General features: G+C 41.9%; 2 protein-coding genes across 3 annotated transcripts; one reads left to right on the forward strand and one right to left on the reverse strand.

Annotated features, from left to right (window-relative positions):
• Nucleotides 1–410: 410 nt before the first annotated feature.
• anp32b (acidic nuclear phosphoprotein 32 family member B) lies at nt 411–6,313 on the reverse strand. Its single transcript, XM_006787065.3, has 7 exons — nt 6,085–6,313; nt 3,541–3,690; nt 3,300–3,422; nt 2,771–2,963; nt 2,284–2,408; nt 2,126–2,192; nt 411–1,136 (listed from the first exon to the last, which is right to left on the reverse strand). The coding sequence occupies exons 1-7, from the start codon at nt 6,136–6,138 to the stop codon at nt 1,054–1,056; spliced, it is 795 nt and encodes a 264-aa protein (XP_006787128.1). The 5' UTR covers nt 6,139–6,313; the 3' UTR covers nt 411–1,053.
• Nucleotides 6,314–8,260: 1,947 nt separating this feature from the next.
• hemgn (hemogen) lies at nt 8,261–10,379 on the forward strand. 2 transcript variants are annotated; one of them, XM_006787066.3, is made up of 4 exons: nt 8,261–8,445; nt 8,758–8,848; nt 9,225–9,766; nt 9,873–10,379. In XM_006787066.3, the coding sequence occupies exons 1-4, from the start codon at nt 8,382–8,384 to the stop codon at nt 9,977–9,979; spliced, it is 804 nt and encodes a 267-aa protein (XP_006787129.2). In that variant the 5' UTR covers nt 8,261–8,381; the 3' UTR covers nt 9,980–10,379. The 2 variants fall into 2 exon arrangements, with proteins under 2 accessions (XP_006787129.2, XP_006787130.2); XM_006787067.3 differs by having other exon boundaries at nt 8,758–8,836.
• Nucleotides 10,380–13,105: the final 2,726 nt, after the last annotated feature.

Below are 13,105 nucleotides of genomic sequence, written 5' to 3' on the forward strand. Positions count from 1 at the left end.
AGAAGAGCATCTCTTTGGGCTACAACAGCAGAAGACCATTCCTGTCAGCTAAAAACAGGAAACAGATGCTGCAGTTCCCACAGCCTCACCAAAATTGGATAGTAGAAGTAGGGTCAGGATTTGTCATAAACAATGATGAAAGCATAAATCCATCCTGTATTGTTTCAGTGATTCAGGTTGGTTGCGAAACAATGGTGCCAGGGTTATTTTGGTACAGCAACTTTATGCCATCATGTCAATATTGACCAAAATCTTTGAGGAATGTTTCTAGCATCTTGCTGAATCGGTGTTGCAAAAAATTAATGCAGTTTTGATTGCAAAATGGGGTCAAACCCAGTACTACCCAGTACTGAGAAGAGTTACTCTTCCATCCTCTTGAAATAATTTGGGGACAGAGGAGCGTGAAGAAAGAAAAGCACAAAATGTTAACATTTTATTTACAAAGTTGTTTTTTTGTCATACAGAAAGTAAAAATGTAGCTACAACCTTGATTTGTGCAACAGGCAGCCACACTAAAAATCATGGCTCGCTGGTTGCACAGCTGCTATAGCAATAATTTTATTGGGAAAAATAAGGAACGGAGAAAAAAAAAATTAAAAGACAAAAAAGAGAAATAATAAACCCAACAACAAAAATTATTCATCCAACAAAATATTAAAAGCACAGACCCAAAACTAGATACCAGTCCCAAAGTCCTCACACGGGAATACATAAAAAGGGATCGACAGTGAAATTGTGGAATGCTGAGTGGTGGGCTGCCTGAGAACCTCGGGGGCCGTGAGTGGGGTGAGGTGGAGGGTGTTGGGTGGCTCTCAGTTCCATGGGGGGCAGGGGGAGAAAACAGAAAAAAAAAAAAAAAAAAAAGAGGGGGTGGGGGGCAGCTCCACTCGGCCCACCCATTCGGTACAGTCTAGCCCCATAAAAAGAGCTCAGCGCTGGGGAGGGGGGTAGACGTGGATTACAAAAGCGGTGTGAGTTGTAGGAGGGTGGACGTTCGGGTTTGTGGGGGAGAGGAGGGGTAACTCGGTAGGCTCTCGTTTTCAACCTTAGCTCTTAGTCGTCGTCTTCGTCATCGTCCTCGTCGTCCTCATCCTCTGGGTCTCGCTTTCTCTTCTCGCCTTTGCCGGTTTCTGCTTCTGAAGGTAAAGAAGAAAACTGTTGTGACAAGGAGCCAAAACTACACAAATTCTTGCATCTGCAAGCATGAATACAGTAATCCTCCACCCGTTTTAAGTAGCTTCAATCTCTGCATTTATCACACTCTGTGGGAGTCGCTTAATAATGGTCACCATCACGTTGCTGTCCCTACGTGTTATAATGGTGTGTGATTACGAGCACAAAATAAAGCGGAAGAAATGCATCTTCAGTCCTCGTGCAAGATTTTGTTTTTAATTAAGTGACTAAAATTCTCACATCACATGTTATTTGGGATTGACTGAGCACTACTGTTATTTTAGTTATAAAGATAAATGTCACTAACAGGTGATCACTAAAGCAGTAATCTCTAAACAGATGCAAAATCAAGACAAGATAGATCTATATTCTGTGTACCAGGTGAAGGGTTCCTACATTGCTGACGGAGTCGTGAAGAACTTTGGGGACTGCCCTACATGGTGTAACAGCTGGTGTTGTATCACTTGACAACTCAAGTCAAGTCATGCATGATTTCTAACAGTTGGGTATGATCTATAAGTTAATAATTTTCCATTGTTTTATACCTTTGTTGCATAAATATCTTGGAGAGGGAGTGTTTGAAAGAGAATTTGTTTTGGCAATTAAAATGGCCCGAAGTGAGTCAGTAAATGATGCTGAATAACTTTCAACATGTATCATCAAAGTGTGTGAAGAGGAGGGTTAATATGGTTAATACTTCCACTTCAAAGAGAAACTTTATGAGTTGGTAAAGTTGGTCACCTGTATGTTGTGTTCAATTCAGTGGCACTTTTCCAAGACATAAGTCTATTTTATTTCCATCTTACAGAACAAAAAAACAACAACAAGTTGTCTCACCCCTGAATTAAGTCTCGGCCTTGAGTTGTGCAGAGATATTGAGAGACTTCGACTGACTCTTGTAGTGATGTTTGAGCCAAAATTGTGAGTAAATTTACTTCAAGAAGTTACATACCATCTTCATCTTCATCCTCATCTTCATCCTCTTCATCTACTTCTCCATCCTGACCAAAGTCTTCCTCCTATGTGAACAACATTTTACACGTTAAAAAAATGAGACTGTGCATCGACCCGCTTTAACGACAGCCCCACCAAGCTCGTTTCACTTTTCACCTCATCTTCACCACTGCCTTCCTCGTCATCCTCCTCTCCTTCTACCTCCTCTTCGTCCTCCTCATCATCCTCTTCCTCATCAAAGTCCTCCTCCTCTCCGTCCTCGTCTTCTTCCTCCTCTCCTTCTGTGACACAAAAGTGAAAAAGAACAATCAGTCGACCGCAAAGTGAGAGCGCACGGAGGCTAATCACAACGATCGCTTTCACATTTTCCCTTTACAGAAATGAGAGAGCGATTGCCGTTACTCAGCCGTGGAGCCGTTTCTAAATAAGCTACTGCGGTGCACGCATTTTTCATAATGAGCGAACATGTCACCAGAGAAATTGCATGAATGACCGAGGAGTCTTTAATTGTTCTTGAACAACAATGGGGCGTTCCAACACAGAGATAAAACCTCATTTACGGTCTGTTCGTTAGATTTGACAACCAAAAAAATACCTGTTCTTATTTTTACTACAGCAGAGACGGGAAAGCACAACTTCATACCTTCATCTTCATCATCGTCTACACCGTCTCCGTCCACCTCTCCATCAGAGTCTGAGGCTTCCCTGTCCTCCATGTCATAACCATCCAGGTAGGTGAGCTGGGGCAGCAGCTTGAACACGCTCTCTCTGTAGTCGTTCAGGTTTGTCACTTCACAGTTGAACAGGTCCAAACTCTTCAGGTTGTCCAGCTTTTTCTGTTGGCAAGAAGAGAAGAAAAATGCTGTGATGTGACTCTGTCGCTGAAATGTGGTAGTAATGGTACTAGGCTCCAGTTTACGTGTGACAATCCGTCCACACGTAAGATCCATCCGTCTGTCTGAAGTTTGAGAGACCATTAATTACTGAATGGGTTATCCCTTAAAATACCTCTGGCCATGAGTGGAGTGATCAAAACAAAGCTGCTGAAATCTCACTTCCCAATATAAATCCTAATGTTTTGGTTTGATTATGATGAACACTGCATTAGCTGGTTTACTCTTTGTGAAGTGTGTAGCATGTAAATGACCCCCAAAACACATGTGAACACATACCAATGGTTCCAATGTGCTGATGTCTTTCAATTTGTTGCCACTCAGGTTTAGATGTGTGAGGTTGGGTAGTTTTTCTGCTAAAACATCAAGCCCGCCGCTGATCCTGTTGTCGCTCAACTCCAGCTGAATGAATGACAGTAAAAAGAGAGATTAGTCCAGATGGTTCTTTGCACATTTTATTTCCCCCCCTCCTTTCTTTTTTGTCATGAATATATGAGAGTGAATAATCACTCCTGCTTACCTTTTTCAGTTTTCCTAGTTTGGGCAGATTAGAGACTGAGATTAAGCCGACGTTTATCAAACTGAGGAACTCCAGGTTGACAAATTCAGCTGTGAGACCTTCGATTTTTCCTTCAACTGATCGACAATTGTCCAGGACAAGTTCTCGTACCTGAAATTGAAAAAAACAACAACAAACAAATAGTATTATTTTAAAATTACCTGTACTTTTTAATGCATTTGCGAGTACTACAACTACTTGCAAAACTTTTATAACTTAAGTGTATTTTAAAACAGACCAAATGTTAAATATTCCAAAATATATTTTACAAATATTATTTTTTATTTTCCAAACAAAATAATTAAGAAAGGCGTTCGGGGAACATAGCAACCCTAACGTATTAATAATCAGTGGGTGGTGGTGTTTGTAAAATGGCCCTTCACTTTGTGTAAAATGATTACAGGCGTTTTATAGTTGCTTAAAATATTAGAAAAAACAACTCTGAAGGCGGAGTTACTTTGACTCCGTTAAAGCTCACACTGGTTGCGCAAGTCATTGTTAAACGTTACCAAAAAAGTTATTGTCAAGCGTCAAAGACAGCCGTTTCTCGATTAAAAACACCAAAATGGACACTCAGTCTCTATCTAAAAACACTTTGCTATCACTGTGTGCTTCGTTTAACCGACCGCTACAGGTCGTCTATTGATTTCTTTGAAACGAGGAAGAGCAAAGCAGCGGCTTCCTATGGCCTGCTGATGCAGTCACTAATGACAAATGCAATGATTTTGTGAGCTAGCTCGCTACAGGCTAGCCATTGCCCCTTTTAAACGCTGCCGTGCCGTAGAGGAGCAGCTAGAGAGGTCTGTCTGCCCGCCATTAGCCAGCCCAACAGCAACGGAAAGGATTGCGAATACACCCTTAGTAAAGCGATTCTTTTTTTCTTTCGTTAAACCAGCTTTCATGGGGGAAGTGGAATATTCCTTGTCGTCGAGCGAACGACCGATATTGGCAGTTTGTTAGAGGGTACAGCATCGCTTTCAGGTCGAAGTGGCGAAGGAAATATATTGAGAACGGAAATTTAGTAAAAAACAAAGATGGAGACAGTTCCTTTCTCCCAGAGCTTCAAAGACGACAGAATGACAACATGGCGATTCCTGAGCTACAGTATGCAGTCCTCTGAACGCTTCAATGGCGGAAAGTGCTATTAAGAATGAGCAATAAGCGTTATTTACATATAACCGAAAGTGTTTTTTCGGTGTTAAATTGATTTTATTTCGTGCATGATACGAGGGAGAACGCCGAGCGGGGAGCTTTTGGCTGCCCACGCATGAAGCGCGGTGCGCCGGATCTCCGTGTCATTCGAGCAGCCTGGCTCGGTCAATGAAGCCGCTGGCCAACACATGCATCTGTGTAGTAGCAAGCGCCAAGTTTAGCAATAGTAACGATTACTGGAGCACATTGTAGTCGTGTTTGGTGTTTTTACTTTACAACTGGATAGATTTTGTTGTCTTTGACCGGTAGCGAGAAGGGGGTAATATGGCGGGAACCTAATACCAAGTTAGCTGGCTGGTAGTCTGAATGGTTCTGAAACCCCGGACCATCAGGCTTCATTCAATAAGCATGCGATTCTTCTTCGTCGTCGTCTTTAAGACGATGCACGGATGATAAGTGATACTATAGCTTGGTGCACAACTAGAGAAGAATTAATGAGGGAATTAATGGATGTACACTCCCTTTAAAAACTTACAGATTGCAACGTGTCTTTAAACAAATCAGCACCAACAGCAGCGGTTGGCTGTTTGTTGAGTGTCTCCCGGCTCTAAGGTTTTGGAGTTGCGGTGTATTTTCACCATTAGCGGTTTAAGGTACGGATGACTCGTGAACCAAGTGTTTTTTGTTGTCGCTGCCTGAATCTTTGTGGCCGTTTGATGTAAACGTATACTCCACAGAAATGTGAACATACGACTCGTGATCTGCGACGGCCCGTTTAACGTTTACAAAACTCGTTTGTTGTTCAGCACCAGAGTTTAAAGTCATTTTGCAATTATTACACAAAAAAGCTCCCCGTTTTTTAAGCAGTTATGCTAGCAGCAAACATGGCTTCCAAGGTCTGTATAAAATATACAGCTCTGTGAATGCCGAACGCGGCGCAGGAAACTGCTTTCTCCTCATATCGGCGCAAAAAGAAGTTTACTAATTGTGCTACAACGGTGGAGTGGAGCTGAATCGTGTGTGTGCACCATTGACCAGGGAGGCTGCGAAACGGTTAAAGCACTGCAATAATGCCAGCAAGCTGGGGGGAATCGCCGTTTCAAAGTAACGACTGAATATAGCTTTTCTCGTCTCGTTGCCCCTATACGCCCAATCCTAACCAGCATAAAGGCTCTGGCTTGTTATGCGACTGTTTTCCGCCCCGTTATAAATGAGAAACACAATCTAAAGCCCATGTGGTCACCATTACGTTAGCCACACAGGGTCACTCGCAAAGCAAAAAAAGTAGCAAGCTAGGCTAGCAGGGGCTAGCCTGAAAACTAAGGGTTGGTTTTAAAAAAAAGCACGACTCACATCAGACGGTGTCCTGTTTCTTAGCTCCAAGTGGATCCTCTTTTTCATGTCCATTTTGCCCTATGAAAGTTAAACTTTTCTCCTCGGGGTTTTGCTGGGATCTTCAGTCCAAAGGCAGAGATGCCCTAATGGAGGGAGAATATAGGACTGTATAATGAACTGAGCCAAACGCTAAGTTAGTCGGAGAGAGGGGAAACCATGGAGGGAAACGGGACTGAAACAAAATATATGCTCAACAGCGCCATCTGCGTCCAGATACGCCCATCGCCTCTGAAAAAAAGGCATTGCAGTCACAAAACATGACGCTGCCCCGAAACGGTGCTATGGTGCAATTTATTTTGTGCAAGGAAATTACTGTAGTGTCGTTCAGTGAAGACGGTGGGGTTTTTCTTTGAGAAGTCGGTTTTATTCAGCGAAGGATGTGCACGAACAGACGCGTGTAGCGTATGCAAAACAAATAAGCAACCAAGCAATTAAACGGCGATAAAGTAGGTCACATGGGGAACTTTGTTATTCTTCATTTAAAAGTGTCACAGGAAATCTCGAATGCATTACTGCTTTATAGTCAACAGACAAGCAGTGTAATTATGAGGTAACCATCATAATGTATGCCTATTTAAAAAAAATGTATATGTATGTGTTGGGTCTTGTGAATGTGTGATACTTTTTTACATTGTAATAAAAAAAAGAAAAATAAACAAAATTGTGTTGTTTCTTGGCTACTAAATGGCTCATCCCTACCCCCAACCGCTAAAAAGTAGGGCTATATGTGGTTTGCCTTAAAGAGAGCATTGTATATACACATATGGAGGGGTAGGGCACCCCACACAACCCCTCCTCTTTACTTCCTGACACTCTCCAGCGTTTTAGTAGAAAATCTACTATGGTTGTATTTTTTTCTGTTTTATTCTAAATTAATCAGTGAATAAGCTTTAATACTATAAATGCATATCAAATTATAGCCTGCTTTAAGTCTAGTAAATATAACAAATGTATAAATGTTAGCAAGATGTGTTTGCATAGTGTGCTGAGGGCAACCAATGCAAATACCCCAACTCTGGCCACATGCATGTTAAAGGCACAGTGTATATATACACACAGACACTGTTTTTAAATCAGTGTTTGGTAGTTGAGAAGCAATGCCAGAAGATGGCACTGTAATATCTACACTGACATTCCTCACATTTCATTGTGCAACAGTGGGGCTGTGTGTGAATGACAGCCCTGTCTGCTTTTGGCTGTAACAGTAATGCTGGAGGGGGTTTATTAATGTGTCAGTTGGAGTTTTATTAGCTGAGGAGCTAACTATGTGCAGTTTGGGATCTTTTGAACTGCTTGAACTATGCTGGAAGGTTTGGTTGATTGTGTTTTGTGATTTTAATTCGAGTGTGTGAAAACCAGTACTTAAACATATATGTTTTCACTCACTTCTTAGCACTCATAGCTTCCACCGGTGCAGAATGTCTGTGTATAGATTCTCTTCATATGATGTTGAAAAGTGAGTGCAGTACGAGCACCTTCATGCAGAAATCAGTACATTTAGAAAGAGAGCTTTCAACATTTCCCCCCACAGTGCTGGGAGCAATTGGCAGTTGAGTGTTATTTACTCTACTGGATAGCTCTTTTCTCCCTCTCTCTCTCTCTCTCTGAGTGTCTCAAACACACACACACACATCAGGGCTCAATGTGTTGTTAGAAGATTACAAACACAACCCAACCGAGCAACTTGCCATCTGAGCGATAAGATGGGTATATGCCCCAACTGTGGACGAAGACAGGAATTTTGTTTGGTCTGTAGTGTGGTTTACCTACTAAAAAGGCATGTTTCTTATGATTTGTGGATTAATATTATGAATTTTCTACAGAAATATTATGAACTTTTGTGTTTTTTCTCATATTTTTCTCATCATATTCAAAACTTAATAACTTCACATGTATTGAACCCTAATTGAGAAACTGTCCAAAAATCAGTCAAAGTCTTGCTCTTATTAAGCTACAGCAGTGCCTTTAGATCAGCTGCTGAAGAGCTCTAGTACAACAAATTTGTTAACACACACACACACACACACACAACTTGCTGTTGTCTTCCCCGCTCTGTCTGTCAGTTTTGTGCCAACTCCTCCAGCTTTACAAATATGATAAGACCAAAGCTGCAAGAACTCTCCCTGCACTGTGGTAATGGTTAACCAGATAATTCGTCTAGGGGTGGGAATAGAAAACTGTCAGAAGTTATTCTGTCGTCTTTTTTGCGCTTGCCCGCCTTCAATGAGTTGAATTCATTCATAGCAGGACTCAGAATGGAGGACATGTCGCAACAAGAGAAACAAGAGTTGGAATATAAAAATCCAAATGAGGAGGAAGGTAGGTTTTCTTTAAAGATTAATCTCTTCTTTGGAAATTGTCTGCTCGAGCATTTCCACACCAAAATGCTGAAGGAGCTGGTTATGTCTTTGCATACACTGAGATCCTGTTGGTTAACTCAGATACAGACCTTTGATCAACATTTAGGTAATATCACAAATCTGTCTGTTTTCAAAGTTTGCCAGTGTGTAGCAAGGAGAAGAAAGTCTACATTGTCATGAGTCAAGCACATTACCCAGTCATGCAGTTTGTCTTTGAATTTCTAATGCACCATATGAAAATGATTTCTGTGCACGGCTCTTTGTTTCAAAGGTGGGATCCGTCGCCGATTGCGAGACAGGGACCTTCTCAGGAAGAGAAAGGCCGAAGCAGAAGAGAAGGAAACTAACCAGTGGGTTTTTGGGTAAATTTGTAGTAAAAGCACAGACAGTGTTAGCGCTGCTGCCTATGTTTACCTCTATGCTCTTGGAGAAATCTACAAATTTCAGCACTTAAGTGCAGTAGAAGAAAGTGGTGGTCCTAGCCAGAAAAGTTTAGTAGCCTGCGTTGAAACACTGTACAGTATAGTACATGCTGAAAACACTATCAGCACTCTGGCTGCTTATCACTCCTCTGGTTTATATTGAATATGGAGCAAGAGGAAAGCAAAGGTTGCGCTGCTTTTTCTATTGATGCCACAGATCTGGGTCAAGGACTTTGTACTATTAGCTTTGCAAAACTGTCACAAAGAGCTGTATCAATGTCCACTGTTGTTTAAGTTAATTGCGGTGATCTCTCAGGGTGGAGAGCCAACGGAAAAGATCAAGAGCTGAGGACAAGAGCGGTGCAAAGAAGAGAGGGAGGCCCAGGAAGACTGAACCCACACCGCAGCTGTCTGCTGTTCAGGAAGAAGTTGAAGCACTTCAGGAAACTCCTGCAGTCGTGGTGGTACCTGAACCCGCTGTGGTCATTCAGGACCAAATAACCGGTTCTCTGCCTCCACTGTTTGGGCTGGAATCACAACCAGCTTCAGTCCTTGCTGCTCCTGCAGCAGTGTTCCAGTTTGTGCAGAATTCTGCTCCTGCTCCGACTCTGGTTTTTGGTGCTCCAGTTCCTGTCCAAGATTCAGCTCCTGCTCCAAATGCTGTCTTAGTCCCAGCTCAGTCCCTAGACTCTGTTCCAGCTGTAACTCCTGCTCCTCCCTCAGCTCCTCCCCAAGTGGAGACCCTCTATACAGAGTCACAAGGCAAGGAGGCCCCAGGCCAGGTCCTGATTGAGGACTTAGGCCCAGATGAGGAGGAGGACGTCTCTCCATCACAAGGCAACAAACGCGCCAATGAAGGTCTGTATGTTGTAAAAATACACTAAAACAATACTTTGAAACATTGTCTGATTCGAAAGGTTTAATAATTATTAAATTATCTGTCTTTTTTTTATTTATTTTTTAGATTTGAGTGAAACACTTTCGATCAACGTGCCTGAACAAAATAACGTGTACTCAGTCCCAACTGTCTCCACTCAGCCTATGGCTCAGGAATATTTTCCAGGAAATTAATTGCAACTTTTTTTCTGAAATGCACTCTTAAGATATTGCTTTATATATACAAAGCCTCGTCATAGTTTGTTTCTGAGTATTTTTCTCTTTTTTTGTGTAGTGTGCACACACAGGATGAGGCAAGTCATTGCTTATTTGAAAGATGTATAAATTCAAACCAAAGCTGTATGCTTATTTATTTTGGTTGTGCTTCATTGCAAAGCTTATGATCTTTTTATATATATATATATATATATATATATATATATACTTTCAATTTAGTATGCAACCAGTTTCACTGGCCTTTATTTAAAAGTTAAGGGTATAAATCGCTGGTAATTATGTATTCATAATTGTGGATTTATTTTTACAGAATTTTGTAAAAGTTACTATTCGCCTAATAAAAGTCACTTCTGCATCATTTAACAGTAGTCGTTATTATAGGAGTCATCGACTGAGAAAGACATCCACATGCAAATGAGAAATACATGAGTGATATGAATTAGAATTAACTCGATTTTCATTAAATGAAATAGCTATGTACCATTTTGTTCACATGACATCTCTCCTCTCTGGTGAGTGAAATTAAATGTTTGGTCTACAGTTTGAACAGCATATCTGTAGATTTAATCTGTGGCTTATCTGTTGAGACACGTGTAGTGAAACATTTAGCCCTATCTGCTAGTGGCTACTGGTAGTGCTTATAATTTACTCATTTGTACTACATAAAGAGATGGAAAAAGTACTTGTAAAAGCTGTAATAACTGATTAATTAGCGAAATGACAGAAAAAGTCGAAAGATGCGCTACTGGATTGAATGACTATGGAGGCCATTTGAGTAAATGGAGCTCACTGTGTTGTTCAATAAACCAGGTTGAGATGATCTGAGCTAGGGATGCACCAATACCGATACTGGTATCGGGGCCGATACTGTAAATTGTGTGTGTACTCATACTAGTTAACCGATACTAAATTATTTCATTAATCAGAGGGTGGCTTGTCACTTTTGTTGTAGTTTTTAGATTGGCCAGTAGGGGGACATCCCGCGCTAAACAGGCACAGGGTTAGAGAGTCAGACTAGCAGCTCCAGAAAAAAAAACGAAAAAAAAAACTGGAGGCTGCTGGAGCTAGGCTAAACAAAATGTCAGCAGTGTGGACCGGAACAGCCAACTTTAACTCAGGTTTTGGAAAAGCGATGAAAAATGTCAAGAGGAAACCCACGGGCAGTTTAAATAACAGAGGCTCTGACTCATTTTATCGCTCTGGATGACCAGCCAATGCCAGTCGTGGAAAACAGGATTCTTCTCAGCATACTCAAGCTGCCATATGAAATTCCCAGCCGCCCACACATCAGGGAGATAATGGTGCCAAAACTTTCTAAAGAGGTAAAGACAAGCAGTGTGTGCAGTCCTTGGTTTGACGGCACAGTGGACTGATGATCCACGGGCAGATGGGGAGTTCGTTCGTCAATGCCAAATACTTTCGTTATTTTGTTTGTTTACATTATGGACACTCTGCAACAATTTAAAAGTTTATTTTATCCTCAAACCTAATTTGTATTCATTTTAGTCCAAACAGAAGTGTTTATTTATTATTCCGAAAGCTCGAGGCAGTGCCAATAGTTCAGTGATATTTTGTTAAATTACAATGTGGAGACTCTGCAATTAACAGAAGTGCTTATTTTTCCACTTGAAATTTTTATTAAGATATTATTTATTATCGGCAGAGAATAAAATAAAACCTTTCTTCCAATTCATTGCGTGTGTGTGTGGTAGAAGTATCGGTTTTTGTATTCTGTATCGGCAAGTACTCAGATCCAAGTATCGGTATTGTTTTGAAAAAAATTGGTATCGTTGCATCCCTAATCTGAGCTTTGTGAGATTATGATATCCTGCTGAAGGTAGCCAACAGAAGATGGGTACGGTGTAGTCATAAAGGGGTCGACATGGTCAGCAGCAGTAGTTGGGTAGGCTGTTTAGATGATGCTCAGTTGGTACCAAATTGTATGAAAAATATCCTCCACACCATTAAACCACAAACATCCTGAATCACTGATACAAGGTAGGATGGATCCAAATTCTGGCCCTAACATCTAAATGTTGCAGAAGTAATTGAGACTCATCAGACCAGGTGACTCATCAGACCGGTTACGCTCCCCTTCCCTTCTCCTAACTTACCTTTTTCAATTCAACCTCCCTGGCTCTGGCAAGCTCTGAGTCTAAACGCCTAAGCCCAAACTCCTTTAGCTGGAACTCCCTCTCACGATCCTCCTTTTCCAACTGGAGACGAGCCAGGCGTACACGGAGCTTAGCATCCTGCTTCGAGCCTACACTTGATTCAATGGAGAGAGGTTCGAAGCGAGGCAATGTCATGGGTTTGTCCTCAGGCAGCCCCTGAGCAACAGGTGTCGACACCAATGGACCTACAGCTTGAGCTGGCACCTGCGGAACAGGCTGAGACGCTACACCATGCTCAAGTGGACTGGCAGACACTGGCAAGGCCACTATCCCTTTCTCCACCAAGCCAGACACAAGAGCAGCTTTCAGCTCAGCCTTACGCAGAGCTGTGGAAACAGAAATGCCATAAAATGATGCCACCTCATGCAAATCCCTCTTCCTACAGGCGTCCAGTTGGACAAACGAGGGGTTTTCCTTAAACACGGCAATATCAAAGGTAGCCATTAAATCTTAAACAAAAACTACCCGAGGCCAACAATAACAACAAAGACGCACCACCTCCAATACACAAATCAAAAACAGGTGGGAAATGTGTGGCCACAGGTTAACCAATAAATAAAGATACCACCGACCCTCTCCCCAGACCTACCTACTAAAATCTTAGCCTAGTTAGCTTCTGGAGTGTACCAGGCTCGAGGCAACTTTAAAGGCTAAGCATCAAGTGCACAAAGCACCGACAAGCCAACCCCCGACAGGGAACTAATCCCCACCCGGGATTACTCCGAAAATAATAAAGGCAAACTAAAAAATGAGTGCCTGGAGGAACTTGCGCTCAGCTAGACACTCCCCTTTGCTAACTGGAGAGAGAGAGCGCAGCAGATACAATACAGCTAAACAGGCCACCGGCAAACAACTCACTAAAACTAAATTGCTGTTCCTTCCATTCATATCCCGGACGAGCTGCCACATT

The sequence above is a fragment of the Neolamprologus brichardi genome, chromosome 6 (genome assembly GCF_056152115.1).
Source record: "Neolamprologus brichardi isolate AB-2024 chromosome 6, ASM5615211v1, whole genome shotgun sequence".
Classification (NCBI taxonomy): domain Eukaryota; kingdom Metazoa; phylum Chordata; class Actinopteri; order Cichliformes; family Cichlidae; genus Neolamprologus; species Neolamprologus brichardi.

Excerpts from the sequence above, each read along its gene's own strand:
- anp32b (XM_006787065.3), bottom strand. The coding sequence starts at position 6,138 with ATGGACATGAAAAAGAGGATCCACTTGGAGCTAAGAAACAGGACACCG. Across the intron at positions 3,423-3,540 it reads AACTAGGAAAACTGAAAAAG|CTGGAGTTGAGCGACAACAG; the intron begins GTAAGCAGGAGT and ends TCATTCATTCAG. Across the intron at positions 2,409-2,770 it reads AGACGATGATGAAGATGAAG|AAGGAGAGGAGGAAGAAGAC; the intron begins GTATGAAGTTGT and ends TTTGTGTCACAG.
- hemgn (XM_006787066.3), top strand. The coding sequence starts at position 8,382 with ATGGAGGACATGTCGCAACAAGAGAAACAAGAGTTGGAATATAAAAAT. Across the intron at positions 8,849-9,224 it reads ACTAACCAGTGGGTTTTTGG|GGTGGAGAGCCAACGGAAAA; the intron begins GTAAATTTGTAG and ends GTGATCTCTCAG. Across the intron at positions 9,767-9,872 it reads CAACAAACGCGCCAATGAAG|ATTTGAGTGAAACACTTTCG; the intron begins GTCTGTATGTTG and ends TTTATTTTTTAG.